At 36.2% G+C, this 19,595-nt stretch overlaps 1 protein-coding gene across 1 annotated transcript in view; it reads left to right on the forward strand.

Annotated features, from left to right (window-relative positions):
- TFEC (transcription factor EC) overlaps positions 1 to 19,595 on the forward strand; it is an 85,188-nt gene that overhangs the window by 51,862 nt on the left and 13,731 nt on the right. The window contains exons 2-4 of the mRNA XM_030455546.1: positions 1,870 to 2,121; positions 4,254 to 4,349; positions 19,273 to 19,387. Coding sequence (XP_030311406.1) covers positions 1,870 to 2,121; positions 4,254 to 4,349; positions 19,273 to 19,387 — 463 coding nt within the window. The remainder of the gene's footprint in view (positions 1 to 1,869; positions 2,122 to 4,253; positions 4,350 to 19,272; positions 19,388 to 19,595) is intronic.

Below are 19,595 nucleotides of genomic sequence, written 5' to 3' on the forward strand. Positions count from 1 at the left end.
GCTGAGAAGACATCTTCAGCAGCTGAGGCACTGCAAGGGTCTGCCTTGTCATCCCTTTGCCTGGGCTCATTCAGTAACCCTGAAACGATGCAGAAGCCTGAAGTGTCTGTGAGAGTTTCTCACATAGGGGCAGAAAAAAAGGTTGCACAGCAAATCCCTTCTCTGGCCATGTTACAGGATTTCCTTTCCTTCAGCATATTGTATTTTGCCCAGGATCGATACTCATAATAAACTGGCATGCAGTGGATTTCATGTTCAGATTCTAATTTAAGAAACTGCTTGAGTGTCTAACTTTCAGTATGAGCTTAACTCTCACTGAAGATGAAGGGCTAAGCAAATGCATAAGAATATGAATTATTTGGGATTGTTTACATGTATCCTTGCAAATGATAAATTGGAGCTTAAATTAACAGTACATTATACACTTTCTAATAATAGCAAAAAGGATCTTAGTTAAGACAAGTAATATAATAATTTAATTAAATCCCAAACACATATGTAGTTTTTAAAACCTTATATGGGACACATACTTTCCTAACATAAAACAGATAGAAAACTAAAAAATATATATAAGGTATTATATCAATATTTTAATGGGATATTATTTAATAACTTTAAAAATAACTTTAACTTACATCAAAATAATTAATATTATATTCATTACTGGTTGGCTTAACCTTTTTATATGACTTGCAAATTAGTTTAAAGAAACATAAATAAAATATCTCTAGACATGCTACCATAATATGATTAAAAATAAAGTAGGTACTGCAACATTGTTAAAAAATACAGCTAGTTTAAATGCAACTCCCTTTTATGGGCTATTTACCCCTCCTTAAGTATGTCAGGGGAATTAAAAAGAAGTTTGTTTAAATGACTGAAATTTTTTTTAAGAAAAAAGAGCTGCAAAGCAAGTCTTGCTATTATTTAACAAATATTAATCATGCTTACACAGAGGCCACTTGAGAAAAATCTATTACAAGAAATCTGTGACCAGTCATGCCATAGGAAGTGGAGAAAGCCACAGGGCTGAAATGACAGTGAGGTTTGTGTATGCAGTGCTCCTCTGACGGTTAAATTGCAGGAATGTGACATTGATCTGAAATGGGAGCTGTTTGAAGTAGCAACTGTCAATCTCTGGAATCAAAGGATGGCCCAAAGTCTTACTCAATTATCTATTTTTTGCATGACCACTCAGTTTATAAAGTGCTACCAACTCAAAAAAGTGATCTGTCCTCAAGAGGCACTTCAAGAAGACTACTGTGTGATTTGAGGATAGTCATCCAGGACTATAGCTTGGACATTTTATTTTAGCTGTTTCCTTTTTTTTTGTTTTGTTTTGTTTTGTTTTGTGCAGCAATGCCTCATTTAACTGACTGTATTTATTACAAGGTGAGCCAAAGGTGGATTTAGATTTGAGTGAATATCTGCTGTTGTTGATATTGCTTGAGGTTGGTTGGATTATATTTATTGCAAGTACAAAAGATATCTTGTAATACTGATTTTAAAGTATAATATTTGGTATGCATATATATAGTTTTATGTAGGTTTGCTTGCAATGATCAGTGATTTCAACAGAGACCATCTGTAAATGAGAAGAGAAAAATGTGTAGCAGGCTTCTGCTCTTTTGTCAGGATTATGTTTATATTTTCTAAATCTATTTTATTTTGATTCTTATTCAGAAGATTTATTCAGCTGTTTTAGGGAAAAATAGTACCCAAGTAAGAATTGTGTAAGTATGCAAAACTGAAAAAACCCTGATTTGATGTGTTTTGTGGAATTTATTGTTTTGAAATTTTTAAGAGCTTATGGGCAAATATAGGTACCATTAATTTCAAACTTTAGCAATTATTTCTATTCCTTCCCAGGTACAAACACACTTGGAAAATCAGTCTAGATACCACATACAGCAAAACCAGAGGCACCAGGTGAAGCAGTACCTGACCCTCGACACCAAGCTGTCCAGCCAAACCGTCTCCTTGTCCCACTCCCACACGATCCAGCCTGCAGGAGTGACTTCCATCCTCAGAAACGGACACATGCCTCCTGCCAGTGATATTGGCACAGCTGAAAGCCCCGTTACCAAGCTGCTGGCCCTTGGAGGAGAACATGAAAATGCGGTAGGGCCAGGTTGGCAAAAGGAATGGGGAAATGGGCTTGGCATACTTCTTAAAAACATTACGTTACCCACACAGTGTTGATAGTGGGCAAGAGATTGCTTTCTGTCGTTTCATGAGGCCTCTGGATGCAACACTTGCTCCCCGAATCCTTTTAAAGTACATGAGTGGTTCCCTTGAATGTCTGTGAATAGCTTATTGCATGATCAGGCTTCTAAGTTCTTGTGAGTTAAAATGTACTGTTGCATCTTTTTATCTGTATCTCATATATTGCTGTAAGATTTTTGATATATACTTTGCAATGCAAAACTTTTTTTTTCAGATGAGTTATTTCAGTCTAAAAGTATTATCCTAGCTACATATCAAAGTTAGATACTAATTACCTTAAAGATGTAACTGAAATAACCTTCCATTCATTTTTCAGTTAGCTGATATATTTATGTATGGGTTATCTTGGGTAAATTGGCTTAGACATGCTAACTTTAGTGTCACCATCTATTTTAATAGAGGTACAGCTATTATACAGTGTCAGAATCTCAGTCAGTGTGAGATGTAGATAAAATGGAGATGCCGTATCACATCTTGGGTTTTAACTGCAGAGAGGAATTTAAGCATTTGGAAGTTATACAGCTAAGTTTTAGGAAACTGAAAAAAAAAAACCAACCTGGAGCTGCCAGAGAGCTCATCAGGGACCCTTCCATTTCTTTTGCATTGATGACTGACATTTTGCATTAGGTTTATGGATTGCTAGAGTCAATAGTCTGCAAAGACTGTTTCAGGTGGCCTTTGGGGAGGCCTCTGTGGTCACCTCTGTGTTGGCAAGTTCAGCATGCTAGAGCCATTCTCAGGCACTTCAGGTATCTGACAAGCAACAAGTGGTGCCTGCCCTAACACCACTTTCTGTCCTCAAGAGTGAGGCTGCTGCTTGTAAGCCTCTCTTCTGAACTGTATCTGATGATGCCTGTGAGTCTCATAGCTGACACAAGCCAAAGTCCTTGTAGACATTACTCCAATAATTTGATTCATCCCATCCCAAAGCTCAGGGACATGACTGGCACAGCACAATTTCCTAGTTGCAGATGTGTCCTGTGGTCCAGTGCAGGCTGTAGGTATATTAGTAAACAATAAAGAGCTAACAGACATGTTGGTGCACTGAACTGTATTCATCCGTATTCTCCAATTGTGGGATTTTCCTGGCATCCTTTTGGCCAACACAGCACAACTCCTTGGAGAGCACATGTATGTTTTTTTGGAGGGGGAAGGGAGTGTATGTATGTGCTGTGCTGTGCCACATGGCCTTAAAATTTGTATTGGAAAGTCCCTGACCTGTGTGATACTTTCTTTAGTTGCACAGGTCCCTCTGCATTTCCTCCAGATCTTCAGACAGCTCCTAAGAGCATGAGTCAGCTGCTCCAGCAGACAATTAGCTGTGAAAAATTCACCTTGGGATCTTTCCTGATTTTACTTTGTGAACAGAAACAGACCAAAAACACCACTGAAAATTCATGCCGCACCTTGTCCAAGTCTGCATGTGTCTATATGTCATCAAAGTACTCGGTGTCATCCCAAGTTATTAATTAACTATTTCATCTACTTCAGTAGCTTTTGATTCAGATTAGAACAAACATAGGAGCAGAAGCTGAGCTGGAGAGGTATCCAGTGTCCTGCCCAAACTGACACAAACCTCTGCCTGCTGAATTTGGGGAGCAGTGTGCAACACCAGCTCTGGAGTGACTCATGCTCTTGCAGAACCACAGGTTTCTTTCTGACTTCCTGCACCAGTGCAAGAATACACTGTGGATATGACACATCTGATGAAGGTGACAGATCACAGTTACAACTTAGCAATGCACTTCTGTCATCTTATCCTGGTGTTGCAATAAGAGCTCAAAAAAGGGGAATGGGCTGTTGCCCAGGAGGAAAGAAATAACTTGTTAAACCACAAAAACTGTTTTCACGAGAAGTAAAATACATGAATATTGTTTAAAAGTGCTTGAATTATGTGGATTTGGAGATATAAACTTCTGAAACTGTTGTATTGATGTAATAAATAATTAAGATTATTTCCTCTGTATTTGCATAATAACAGAGTTTCCATTATTATTTATAATGATTGGTCTTTATTATTTTTTCAGATGGAGGAGGTTATTGAAGACATAATCAATATGGAATCAAGTTTCAATGATGAAGGGATAGGTTGCTCTGAAACTCCTCTACTAATGCAAAGAACTGTAAGTATTTTGTGGAATTTCATCTTATTGTTTATAAAAGAGAATTTCATTGGGTGATTCAAGCACGTCACATTTCAGAGGCTAAAGCAATACTATCAGTGGATTATTCTCCTTTTCCTTCAGTTGCTTCTGTCAAGAAATATTACAGGAAAGTACTCCAATGTGGTATGACACAGCTGTTTTAAGTGGTATGAATAGTATTTATGTTTCTAGCTTAGCACCAGGTTTGGTGCCTAACTCATTGGAGGTAATAATTCCCATGCAGGACTATGGATATGAGGATTCTTTAGACCCTAGAAGGCTTTTTAAAGTTTTGCTTTAAGGTTTGTCTACCTCATCTAAAAAAGTCAAAGCTTCCCCATATAAGCTTCTACAGTATAGTAGTTTCTCCAGTGTCTTATACTGAAGCAAGGGTGGGCTCTGCTTGTCTTTCCTGAGGGCAAGCTGCACCCAGTTGAATAATTTCAGGAACATAGATGAGAAATGTAACTTTCCATATGAAATCCTTTATAGGAATAATGTAAAAAAAAAAAAAAAAAGTAGTATTTTGATAATATTTTTTTGGTAAAGAAATGACAGAGGATTCACAAAGGCTACTTATATTTACGTGTATGTAACACATTTGAAAAGGAAGAATGGACAACAATTCCTAGAGCATTATTTATGAAAATAATATTTATCAATAACTGCAATGCAACGCTCTTCATAGAAGTGATGCTTGTTCTCTCAGTCCTGCTTTATCTTTTGAACATTTCTACAAAGATTTTGTCCTCAGGTCCTTAAAGGGGATACTGCTAAAGGGAAACTTCACTGGTGAAATCAGGAGAATCTTCACAAGGTTTTGAAAGTCTGCAAAGTTCATTTCAGAATATAGGGTCATGTGCTTGCTCTTTATCACCCACTGGAGCAACATCTTTTTATGACACCAGAGCTTCACTGGCTACAAAAATGCATTAGAAGATAAGATCTCTATGCCTCTGTGTTGCCCACTACACTGTCCAGAAATTAATATTTCCATTGATACTTTGGCATATGCATGCCAGCTGCAGAACTAATATATTCAGTCTGATTTATACATATCTCAGTAAAGAACATGGCAAAGAAATGCTCCCTTGGGAATGAAGTAATATTTGGGCTCAAATTAACATGAGGCAAGGGAGGATCTTCCCAGGTGTTGCATGATGAGATAGTGATGAAATTCTGGGTTTTGGACTCGACTTACACTCCCTCAACACCTTTTAAAACTGGATGATGCTAATCTATGCTAATTTCATCCCCATTAGCCTTTATCTTCAGCCATGAAGGACATATCTCTCTAAAATATATTGGACACCATATTCTTGACTAGAAAGAAAATAGGCAGTGACCTGTAGGCCTACTTGGTATCTTAGCTGCAAAGACTTGAGACTCCTGAAATGACTGTGTAATGGCCTTTAGATTTTAGTTTGTGCTGAGGAAGTCACCAGGCTGCTACATAAAGCTAGAGAATGCAGTCCATTTCCAAATCTCTCTGTGCAGTACAATGACAAAATAAAGCCTTCCTTCAACGAGGCACGTGAAATGCACCAATGTGGAAGCAATCAAGCCGTGTCTATGTCTCTTCTGTTTGCTTTTTTGGAAATGTGTGCTCCAATATATATAAAAGAAATGGGCAGATGGAGGTGGTTTGGGCATTAGCTTGTTACTTAGGGGTTTATAGCACCTTTCAGGCAACATCCTAAACCTACCAGCAAAATTTTGGTCATAAGGTGTGCAATAGAGAAAGATAGAGAGGCAGATAGAAAATATTTTCTTTGGATCTCGGTTTTCATCATCACATTAACATTCTGTCATTTTGTTTATTGAGTTACAAATTTATATATTTTGACAGTATTGGACTAGAAGACATGATCAGGAATAAGAAAAGAACTAATTCCTCTAAGAAAGGAACTGGGGTTATGCTGTGCTTAAACAGAGATTCAGACTACTCCTGATATACTTCTAAACAAGGTACCTGACTATGGTGGCTGCTATCAGAATAATAGAGATCACAGCAGACGCTGAGATGCCCTTGAGCCTGGATGATTTGGTGTTTGCTTCTTCCTTGTATTCCTCCAGTGCAATGCTTAAGTATTAAAATTTTTCCTTATTGCCATTGTCCTGATTTTGTCTGAACTTTAGAAAGTAGTCTCTATAAAATTCTGAAAAGATCTAACTATCCTGGTTTTCTGAACATAGCATAAGGTTTAGGGGTTTTTTGCAGCAAAATCTTTTCTTGTATAAGGGAAATTCTTGAAATAATTTTCTACTCTTATTTTTCTCAGTAGATAGTGTCTGATTTCAGAGAATTCACAGTACTATCTGTTGTGTAGCAGTGAATTAATGTTTGCTTTAGTTAGATGCACCCACGTACCTTTTTAATGGCACATTAAATGAGGACATTGAATTCTATGAGACCACTCATGGGAATAATTGCTCAGAGGCTCATTGTCTGACCCTGAATTAATGAATTACAGTCATGTATTAGTAGAATCAGAGAAGTGAAAACAAGAGCATCCTTCCATCTCTCATTAAAATTATTACAACTTCTGAAGGGTAGATTGTCTGACTTTTGCTGTGCTTAGGCCCAGAATGATACTTTTATAAGTGTCTTTGATTTTGGGTGGCAATTTCAGAATTACTAGAAGCAGGGAATTCTCTGTGTTTCTATTGCTGTTGAGAGTACTCTAATGGTAGAAACCTACTTTTTATAATCATCTTTTAGAAGCTGAGTAAAAACATAAGACTAGGTCCTCCCTATATGCAAGAGGTCTTGATTATTCTGAAAGATTTTGTAAACTTTGCCCACAAAACTATCTGAAATAAAATCATAATTATTCTTATGAGCAATTACTTGATGAAAATTGGTTGTTCATCATGACAAAGTAAGATTTGATAAAGAAAACTTGAAGATTATACCAATTTAAAGTAATTTTTCCTTCTCATAATAATTTAGTCATATGAAACTTATTACTAGCAAGCAACGATATATTTATCTATATTGTGAGAAATCAGTTTCTTCTCGAGTACTGTATTAGGAGCCTCAAGTTTGTTTCTGATCTTACAGGAATCATTAAAAAAAGTGAAACAGACTACATATGTGAGTATGAGATAAATAATGTCATCTATACCAGATACGGCAACAGATATTTCAAAAGTAAATATTTTTAATTTCATTACACTTCCATACTTATTAAAAATCCTCACAGTCTATTCAACATTCTGAAATGAATTTAAAGTTTATTAACTTCCAAATGCTCTGAGCAGAGCAACTGTAGATGTGCAGGTCTGATAGTGTAAAACATACAGGAGACCATCAATAAAAGTTTGGGGCAGGTTCTAAAAAGCTGTGGTCTATATTCCTTTTAGTTATCTGGAAAAGGGAAGTTTAAGAAACATACTGTATCAAGGCAAATGTGGAGAGCATTAGTAGTATTCATGAAGAGTGCCAGAAAAAGGCAGAATTAAAAATCAGGATCTCTGTGCTTTTCAGTGTTGGATTTTTCAATGTGACTTAGTAAACCTGTATATGTTACTAAATGCTGTTTTCTTTTGCTAATATATGTATACAGCCCTAGGACTCATGAGATAACCCAGTAATTTTGCAAGCACAACAGTGATTTCTATGAAAGTGTTTTGCAGTACTTTCCTTCAGAAATAACTGCTGTAGCCCAGCTAATCACTGCACAGCTACTGGGATAATGTCCTCTGCTTGACATGCAGTCCACTGAAACTTAAATCAAAAGCATTAGGAGATTGACTGGCTTGGAATGAGAATAAAATGAGAGGATAATAATATCCTGCGAGGGCACAGGCTTCTCTTGAACCATTCTGGGTGACACATGCTGGAAAATAACTAAGTTTTGTGAACTATTCAAGGATTCTAGGTTGTCTTTTGGTCTGCTGCAGAAGAAAACAAGAACTTTCAGAAGTATTCTTGAATAGGCTGAGGGAGAAAGACACTATAGCAATTAGATAGTTGCTGGTGACAGCTAAGGAGTGGTGTAGAAAAGGCCTTGGTGGCATAGCCATAAAACTGGACACCCCCACAGTGGCACCACTGGTGATCTGTTAAATCAGGTGAGCTCACCGACGATGGAATAGTAGGTATTTAATGATTAAACAAAATGGAACCTTCTTCAATTCCTTTTCGATTGCCTAGGAAAAATTGAAAGCTTCTCCTCTGAAAGCCTTTTCATTGATTATTTTTACCATATCCTATAGCAAATAGATCCAAGAAAAATGTTTCTATTTTGATTTCTTAATTAAATTTAAGAAATGTTTAATTAATTATTCCTCTGAATGAGCTCACCTGCAGGAATGTTTCCTAAATGCTATGACTTCTAAACAATAGAAAACACTGATAATATTAAGTATGGATAAATATGGCATAAGTGTGATCTGAAGAATTTTTCTTACTCGGGGAATAGAATAGGCTTAGTTGTCCTGGAGAAAGCTGGAACAAAGAGGTGTTAAAACAAGTTTTTTTGTTTGTTTGTTTTTCTGTTTTTTTTTTTTTTTTGAATATTCAATATGCTTTCCAAAATCATTCTTTCCTTTAAGGTAAAGAAATGCTTAAAGATTTGAAACAACATTGATTTCTTCAACAATTGCATCTCTAACTGCACAATGAAATCATTATGTTGTCATTGGTACTTTGAAGCTCACATCACCTTAGAGTTAGAACTGTCACAAGCAACAGATCTGCTCTTTGGAACTTTGTCTATCTGTGATTTTAGCCAAATTTCTTCAGTGAATTTGACTTGATATATGTGGTATTTATATGCTGGGAAAAGAAGAATTCAAAAAACCAAAAAGGTATGTCTGCTTGTGTCATTTTAATGAAATGGTACTGCACCTCAACTGAAATTTGGTTTCACCATTAGAGCATCAGTGAATAAGCACATAAAACTAAAACATTACCTTCAGTAATATCTATTATTATTTGTTATTATCAGAAACAACAGCTAAGGGGGAGCTGAACCCATTGCTAGTAATCTCCTGATTAGGTGGTGTAGGTAGAAATAGAACATCACAGATCTGTCTCATCTGGTACTTCAGATATTGAATAAGGGCAGAAAGAGAGAATGAACTACCTGTCTTGGTTTGTTCACTTGCTGGGCCATCTTCATCCAACCCTAAACCCAAGAGAGCCACTGTTTCCCTCTGCGTGCTGAGGAAGCACTCTGTGTTTCCTGGCTCTCTAGCAAGGAAAAGTGTTGGCAGATTCCTCTCACCTTTCACATCAGCTTTGCCACCACTCCAAGAACTCAAGTGACTGTCTGTAAGATAAAGGGACCTCTAGTGAAATTGTTAAAAGGCCTCTGCAATGGGCTGGGTGGAGAGACTGGGAGGGAGAAGTGTCACTGACAGAGAGGAGAAGGCAAAGCCCCTGGGCACGCTGGCAGGAAGGGGCTTTGCTGGCTCAGGTGTTAGTGCAGACTTGTTGGCCAGGAGGCTGCAGGAGGTTGCAGCAAGGCTGGGAGAGCCCTACGAAGGGGTTGCCTTGCAGAGGGCCAGCTTGTGAGGGAAGCAAGACTTCACTGCTTTGCTTGCATGACTTGGTTTCATACATTCACAGCACAACATTTTGCCAAGATTGGGAACTACAGTCTACTCCTGGTCCACTTTGGAGTCATTTCTGATGGGATTTTTCCACTTCTGTCACCTTGCAGGAAAACAGCTTTTGGAGAAAATCCTCAGTTGCCCTGGGGCTCATGTATTTGTTCAGCTTCTTCAGCATTTTAAAAAATCTTATGTTGTACTGGTGTGGATGAGAGGTTAGATCAGGATAGGACAGGATAGATGGTTTCCTTCTCTAATTTTTATGATTCTCTTAACTAAGGCTGGTATCAAGTTCTGATTAAATCTGGTAACTCTGCATATGATTTTATAGAGATATTTATTAATAAAAGCACAGTGCAGTCTGTCTGTGACATCTCACTGCTATTACAAGGTCTTTGAGGTCACAGTTTCTCATCATGGCATTAATAATTTGTATTTGTATTAATTATTTGTCAAACACTGATGGTTACCATCTAGATGGATTACAAAAACCTTTGTCTGTCCCATTCCCAGAAATCATACAGAAAAAAAAGAAATTCAACTAGGTGTCCTCAAAAATATTTTATTAAATAACTGCTGTGATTATTCAGTCATGAAGTCAAACCAGGTTTCCATGAGAGGTCCATTGCTGATCTAGGCAGCCCCCTGCTGCATAATCATTAGTATTTTTTATTCAGTGAATGCTGGCGTCATTCAGCAACTTTTAAAAGTTTTAAAAATCTTCTAAAGTTCAAAACCATTTTAGAGAAAGGGCCAGAGTAAACATTAACAGCTTCATTTGCTTAGGTTGGGTAACTTGAAAAGCTGCATAACATCAATGAAAATGCTTTGTCTATCACATTCTACACTAGATTAGTCTTAAAGTCCAAGGAAGAATCAAAGTTCACCTAAGTATATAAACTTCTGCCTAGCACTCCCTGTTTCATTTCCAAGTCTAAGAAAAAAGAAAAATGAAGGGGAAAGAACAGTTGGTAGCTATTGAGGAAATAGTAGACTCCTCAGAAATAAAACTGGTGAGCAAATATTTTATTTGTTTTTCTTCATAGAGGTGCTAGACAGAAAAATGTGTCTTTCAATTGCAGAGAACTAACAATGACATGCAGAAACACAGAACTCCTCAGGCTTGTTTTCTGCAGCTGGAGTTGTCTTTTGCTATCACTGCCACTGCTTTTTTGAATGTCATTCAGATGCCAGATGAAGGTTTGTTTACAGTATTTCATGCAATGTAGTGGTTGAAATGGGCAGTGCACAGCTCTCTTACATGCTCTTAGTACTCCAAATACTACAAATACAGTGGGTATGAGAGTTTACGGCTTATCTCATGCTGTAGAAAAGGTCTTCATAACAGAGCATACAAACAACACTTTGGGTCAAGGAAAAAAAATGTAGCTGGCTTGTAGATAGCTGCAGCATGAAAAATCTCTGCAGAATGCCCAAATAGCTCATTTTTCACTCTTACATTATAACAGCATAATCTCTAATAATCCCTCTCCATTCTGGGGGTAAACTCATCTGGCTGAAGGGAGCTCAAGCTCCATGCAAGTGCAGTAAATTTTTCCTTTTTTCCTTTTGGTTTTCTCTTTCAGAATGGTACATAGACATAAATGAAAATACTATTCTAAAATAAACAGCTGTATGTAAGCACCTCTTACAAATGTGGTCTTCATCTCAGATCTTAACATGTGTTTAACAGAGCTAAGGGGAAAGGACAAATAAAAAAAGTTTCCATTTCTCCTAATATGCATTCCTCACTAATTCTTAGCTCCTCTTCAACATAATCTGCAGGTCAATTACTGCTGTTTGGGACCACAAGGCAAATCCTATTTTATCTCAAAGCATTAATAGTTAGCTTCTGGTGGATGTTTCATGTTGTTGTCTGCATACAGCAGTGCAAGACCTGATGTCCTTAGTAGACTACAGATAATAGATAAAGCTACAATAAGCTCCTTGTTTTTAACATATAGGTTATAATTGCTCCTGGAAGAAAAGCATAATATATATGTTATATATGATATAAATACAGGTAATAGAGATGTTAGCACCTGTATTTGAGAGAAAATAGTCCAGAGTCTAATCCTGAAAAAAAACTTTGGTTTCTTTTGACCCTCCACCTCAATTTGTCACTGTTCTTATGTTTTTGTACTGATATTCATTGTTTTTAGAGGAAGAATTTGAATTATTTCACATATGCATTTGCATGGGGTAGCCAGCGAGATAGAAGTTGGATGGAACCAGGAATTGTTGCTTTAGCTGGTGTTATTAGTGACATGATCATAGTAAAACAGCTTACAGAGCTGTCATTTAATGGTAATCTTTGAGTTTCAGACCCTGGAGGTTAGTTGAGCAGTACTGCTCTGACCTTTCATTTCCAGCCACAAGTTGGATGGTGACAGTATCACAACATCATTTTGGTCTTTGTTATTTTAGTTTCAAGAACAGCTAAAACCATATAATTAAGAGATGATAACTGAAAGAACAGAACTGACTTGCAAAAGGTTGATTCTCCAGAAAATTCCTTTGCTTGGTCATATTTGATCAGACATTTATCTAGACAATGGACAGATATGCATATGATAGGGCAGGGATGTACTGTAACTAGGATTATGAACAGAGTTCATTTTTCTCTGATGAATAATGAACAGCTTGATGATCATTATTCGAAGATAAAAAATGAACAAGTTTTCATGCATAATATATAACATGTAATGTAATATATCTGAACATTAAGTCCTTACTTGAGGAGTGTGTAATTATGAACCATGTTAAAGACAAATATAGAAGGAGATACAATTTGTTCAAAGGAAAACAAGACTGAAAAGGGAAGCATTGCTTTTCTGCTGTTCTCTTTAGATAATAAAAAGAGGAACTGAAAAAATTTGGGTGTAAATTATTATAGAATACAGTCTATGTTAAAATACAAATGTTTGTATTGCCATTACAAAAGAACTATAACTGTGAGCAGGATATTCTTGTCCTAGACCCTAAAACTAGTACACTGCAACTTTTTTTTGACATTTGACAGTGTAAACACATCCTTAAAAAGAAAAACAATATGACAACTTATGTTATTCAACTTCCTTCAAGCAATACAGCATTTGCAAAAGAAAGCCAGAGACTGAACACCAGCCTTCTGAGTCCAGGATTTGTATCAGTCTACAAGATTATTCATCCTGCCTGCAATACCTCTGAATTAGATGAAAAGTCAAAAGTTACTAATGATCCTTTGAATATACAAGAATTACCCCAGTTTTCACCTTGTCAAAAATTGGAAACATTTGGTATAGCAGACATTTCTGTTTAGAAATTGGATTTGCAATAACTGGGTTATTATGCAGCTATTGCTCAACTCACTATTTTTCCAAATTTGGTGCACTTGTCTTCAAACTTTGAAGACTGAAAAATAGTTTGTTAGATGTCATGAACAAACAGAAAAGGAATGACAAGGAATTATGTAACACAAATACTGAACTAACTTTGATTTGATGTGTAAAATGAACACTGGATGCAGTTCTAAGCCTAGTTTTATACATTTGGGAAGCATTCTTGGGATAACAGCATAAACACTTGGTAAAATCCCTGCTTTCCTTTTTTAATTAAAATGCATAAGCAAGAACCACAATTAAATGGATGGATGTTAACATTTTTTCTGGCTAAGAAGAAGTAGCTTCATTTTATAAAACTGTTCTTTGAAGTGATGCTATCAATTAGGTTCATGAGAACATAATTTATATGGGATGTATTTGGATGGGGGGTGGAAATAAAGTATTGTACTAATGTGTCACATGTGAACATTCTGTTCTAGAAGCAGTCTGAGCAAGCACTAATTTTTAACAAGCACCAAAAGAAATTTTCACTTGCAGATAGAGTACTCAACCTTTCGGGTTAGGCAGTTATGTAGTCTCTGCTTGGGCCAAGTAAAGCACCATGTTTAGTCCTTCCCTGTTATTGGAGTTTGGCAAGTCTCTAGGTGCAATACAGGTAATCTGACCCTTTGTAATTAGTCCAATGATCCTCAGAACTGTCTGTACAGCACATCAACTGCTCTGCATGTATGCTATGTGTCTGTTAGTGCAGAAAATACAGGCGTGTAGATACCCCTGGTGAGCTGCATGTCTGCAAGTATTAACCCTAGAAAAGAAGGCAGTAAAGGAAGTTTCTGCTAGCAGGAATATTCTTGAAGCTTGCTTCCCACTTGGTCTCTTTTTCATGTATTCTTCTGGGCAGCATGAAAACTGTAGAGGAAATCTGGTCCTGACCTCTGTATTTTCTGGGAGCATCTTGACCCTTCTGATCATATTCTTGGGCTTGTGAATGTGACTGAGAAAATAAGACCTGGGAGAAATGGTAGCTGGAAATAAGCATCCCCTAACAGGACAGCCCATCCTGCTGCCTTTTTCCAGGTCTCTCAAGAGAAAGTAGATTAGCTGTTGAATTCTTTTGACCTGTCAGGACAGTCCAGATGCCTCTAGTGAAAAGCTCTTGCTATCTTAGAATTCAGTCATTATAGGCAACTAGATCATGTAAGGTGTCCGCTCCTTAAAAATGTACATATCCTGCATCATTTCCATGATTAGTGACATCTTTTTGGATTAATGGAGAGCTGTTTGCTACTGGAATCTAATTAGTTCTGCAAATCCAGGGTTTGTTGATTGTAACCTTGTTTTATGGATATATATTAGTAAAATCTGATACAGATTATACAGAAAATAACTAAACAGGATTATTTTCAAGTTGAAGGGCAAGATAAAGAGATAATAAAGATTTTGTTAAAAGTGAAGATATTAATGAAGTGCTTCAAGAATCAGTCTCAAGCTTCAGTTTATTTAATATTTTCATTAATGACCTCGGTACAAAAACCCCGTTTATGTTGATGAAATTTACTGAGGCAGCAAAAGTAGAAAGTATTGCCAATTCAAGGGTGGGTGAGGATATCATAGGGGAAGAATTATATGGCTGTGATGACAGAAGAGTATAAATGGAAAGACTGTAATAGTACCGAGTGCAAAGTCATTCATTTAAATACTAATAACAGGGATGTCTGCAGTAAGCTGAGAGCTCATTAAGGGAAGATGACAGAGAAAGATCTGGTTACATTAGTTGCTCAGAGGATGACTGTAAGCCATCAAAATGATGGGACTGCAAAAAAAAAGAGATAAATATGATCTTAGGATCCATCAAGAGGGAGATTTCCAAGAGACACAATGAAATATTCACTGTGAAATTCACTGGCTAGAAAACTTTTTAGAACATGTTAGACAAATAAAGGTGTCCACCTTCAGAGAAACTAAATCAAAGCAGGAAAGAGAGACAGTTCTATTAGGACAAACCACAGAATGGGAAGCCTGGCTAAAGAAGCATGACCTGTTCAACTTAGCAAACTAAAGGATAAAGGGAGCTATGGTCACTCACAACCAATTAAGGTTAAACAATGAACTTTATAAGTTAAAGGAACACAAAACGAAAATAAAATTTGTCTGTATATGGAAATAAAAAGAAAGCTTTTAACAATAATTTGTGATAATCCAACTTTTGGAACATACTCTAAATAAAAATATTGGAGATGTTAAGCCTGGTTGATTTTAAGACAAAGCATCATTTCTTTGTAAATGGATGATGTGATGATATGTAAAACCAACCAAATATCCAGGAAATTCCTTCTGGTCCAGGATCTCTGACTATGGACTGGGAACTACCATGTTCAGCTGCATTTTTTAATTAGAAAAACGTAGTTGATCTTGGAAGAGCATTGAGCTGTTATTTTCTAGCTGTGCAACTGTGACAGGACCATGAACCTTTCAATCTTCAATGTTACTGTAATACATATCTACAAATATTAACCAAAACAGAAAAATACTTAAACAGTATGTCATCAGGTAGGTGGACACTATCCTGACATAGAGCTGACTAGAGACTAAAAGCAGACAAGCCTTATCCATGTATTTTGATTAACCCATTAAGAATCATTCTCTTTCATTCCTGGAAGTTATGGAAATACCATTTGCTTTAAGACTTTCTGAACATTGTGTGACATGTAGCAGTAGACTTAGACCATAGGCAGATGTTCACTTGAAGCCCTGGCTATGTGGGATGACACTGCCCTGGTGGATCCTGCTGATGGAAGGGGGCATAAGAGCTCTTCTTGCTCAGGACAATGGTAGCTGAGGTAGATGGAAGTACCTTCATCAGCTGTGTAATCAAATGCAGCTGAAATGTTTACCTGTGGTTTTAAGTTGAGTTTACTCATGTTGTTTTGTGAATTTTCAAGTTTGTTGATAATATTTTTTCACTACCAGCTATGTTGGCCTTTGGTGATTTTTTTCTCTTGGATTTGGATCTTTTAATTTATATTCAGATCTTTGTGAATAGACTATAGGAATTTGATTATATTTTGAGAGTAAAGATGAATTACTGCTTTAAAATTAGAAATAATGACTGATGTGTGTAATGCATTTGTGTAAACTGGGGTTTACATTTCTGGTCTTCTTTAATTAATAGTATTATTACTCTTATAAATTAAAAGAGGTTAATGCAAGTTATTGAACTCATATATGCAGATATGTGAAAAAAGTAAAGTATGATAGATATGCATTTCTCACTTTTTAGATTATTTATTAGACTATATTATTTTCAGAGATTACCTTTTCCTAGCATTTCACACAACCAGTAGCCTTAAGCATAGCTGCCTTATCCCAAGTCCACTAAGAATAAATGTAGGAGTCACGCTGACTCTCAGGTTTTTATCTCATTCTGTTTTCCTATCATTTCAATAAGCCAAATTCATTTACATGAATGTAGGAAGTCATCAAATATGTGTCTAGAGCTAATATGAGTTCACTCTTGTAATATAATTATACTATCCCTGGAACAAAGAAAACAGAAAGGTAAAGCTGCAGTGAATTCTGTAATACTTGTCAGTTTACCACCCTGGAATGAAACAAAGGTGCTTAAAGAGGGAGTGTGCTTAGTGTTCAAATCCTGCATGTTAAACATAGCTTGTTCTTGAGTAACATTCAACTAAATTCCAAACATTCTTTTGAAAAGTATTTTCATAGTGAGATCAAATAGGTAAGCAGATTTTCAGAACTGACTTGATGTTGAGATTTCTAATGGTATTAAAGAACTGTCAGTTCTCCTAAGTAATAAACCTCTGCTTTAAAAATAAGCATGTTATTTATGTCTATTAAAAAGAATCCTGATTGCTTCTTTTCATTTTAAGTTATGCAGCTGGGAGAATTTAAGAAAAAAATAGGTTCTTAGATAATTTTGTAAACTTACTTGATAATTTAGTAAAATAATTATTTAAAAATATAACTTATTTAGAATTTCAGATTTAATATAAAAATATAGCAAACTCTGCCATGGAAAATTTCACACTGAGCAAATTTTTTAGAAAGTGCCTTCATTCTAAATAACTTGTGGTGAAGCTCTTAGCCTCTGCAAGAAGAAAATGTGGTGAAGATCTTGGCCTCTACAAGAAAAGAAGTAATCATATCCTATAAAAAACTGGTTCCCAGCAGACTGATGATTGCTGTTTCTGTAACCTGCCTCAAAAATTCCAAGGCGTTTCAGGATCTGAGTGCAGGGCAGAACTCTAAAAACATGTTTTATTTTCTATGAAAAACAATTTTCTTAAATAACCCCTAAATTATTTTCATGATTTTCTGTCTCAGGTGTGTCTTAACCATATTTTTTTTCCTTTTTCTTTTATTTTTTTTTTTTCTTGGTCAGGTGCATCCTAACTTAGTTTCTGAGTCTGAGTTTGTGTTGGGCACAAAAGGGAAAAAAATTATTAAAAAATTTATATCTGTTATAAAATGAAAAAAATGAAACAAATCCAAATATGTTGCTCTTATTGCCTTAGAAGGCAGCAAGAATGCAAATCATTTTTGTGAATTAGGACATGACTTCTATTTATACTTCTATTTATACAGCTGCTTTCAGATGAACATACAGAAATAAAGATAATGATCAGTGCTGAAAGGCTGGTTATATTGTCACAGAAATGGAGCCTGCACTGTTCATTACAAAATTTCTACATATTTTAGAATTATTTCAGATAGGTAAATTATTATTATTCAAGTCAAAGTAATATTTGGGTAATTCCCTGGAATCTGTAGAAATATACTTTAACCTTACTTCTCCCCCTCTACTTCACTCTCATGAGACCCCACTTGAAGTACAGTGTCCACTTCTGGAGTCCCCAACACAGAAAGGACATGAAGCTGCTGGACAAAGTCCAGAAGAGGGTCACAAAGATGTTCCAAGAGCTGCAGCACCTCTCCTGTGAAGACAGGCTGAGAAAGTTGGGGTTATTCAGCCTGGAGAAGAGAAGGCTCTGGCAAGAGCTTGTAACATCCTTCCAGTACCTGCAGGGGGCCTACAGGAAAGCTGGGGAGGGATTTTTCTTAAAGGCTTAAGTGGTAATATCTTAAACCTGAAAGAGCTTAGATTTAGGTTAGACATGAGGAAGAAATCCTTTCCTATGAGAGTGGTGAGACAATGGAATAGGTTGCCCAAGGAGGTTGTAGATGCTTCATTCCTGGAAACATTCAAGGCCAGGTTAAATGGGGTTTTGAGCAGCCTGGTCTAGTGGAAGGTGCCCCAGTCCATGCAGGGAGGTTGGAACTAGATGGTCTTTAGGATTGCTTCCAATCCAAATCATGTTATGATTATTTGATACTTCTCTTTAAGTGCATTTGATGAGTTTATTTAAATAATGTCATATTTTGAAAGGTAACAAAGAAAATGGTATATATGATCATATATATTATGCATGTTAAAACCATTAGGTTATCTGGTCTATCGTCACAGCTTTGCTTAAAACTCATTATTTGATGCTCTGTCCACTCTAATTTTAATAATTGCATCTAACTTGATCATTGCTAAAAAAGACGCAGTAGAAATTCCAATCTGGACTTTAGTGATGTGGTTAAAAATCACTGGCAAGTAGGTCAAAACCAGCAAAGTTATTTCTACTTTTAGCTTAATTCATGTTTGAAGTGCAGTTTTGAAATAATGTTATCAGAAAATACTGTGTAGAAGTAATTACAAAACAGACACTAAGGGCCATATCCTGCTTCACTCTACATCTGAAAGCCTCTTAGAAAGACACTTTTGGAACTATGGCAAACTGTGACCCTTCACTTTCAATTTTATTCAGTAATACATGAAGTCAAACTTTCCCTTCAGACACATAGACAGAGCACCTTCTAAAGAACACTGAACTTCTGCTCCAAGACATTTGCTCTTTGTATGTATATTTGTTTTATTTTTTTAATTCTCTAACTTATTTTAATGTTGGGTATTTTTTTATTATTATTATTCTTTCCTCCTCCTCAAGCTATCCAGCAGCATTTTGGATATATATAACAGTGACCAGGGAATGGCAGCAGCTAATATGGGTCTCACAAATGCTTCCTGCCCAGCTAATCTACCAGTAAAAAGGGAACTTACAGGTAAAGGAACTCTGAGATTTTAGTATTTTATAATTTCAGAAGTTATGGTGTTTCTCTTAAAAGCTGAATAAATCTTACCAATGAAATAGATGTCTATAATTAAAGTTTGGTTTATAGTTTCATTTAAGGAAAAGAACAAAGACCTGTTCTTCTCCTCAGTAATTCAGAAGCCATGTTGCTCTCTAATTTTTATGAACATCATGTTTTT

Source organism: Calypte anna, chromosome 1 (genome assembly GCF_003957555.1).
Source record: "Calypte anna isolate BGI_N300 chromosome 1, bCalAnn1_v1.p, whole genome shotgun sequence".
NCBI lineage: Eukaryota > Metazoa > Chordata > Aves > Apodiformes > Trochilidae > Calypte > Calypte anna.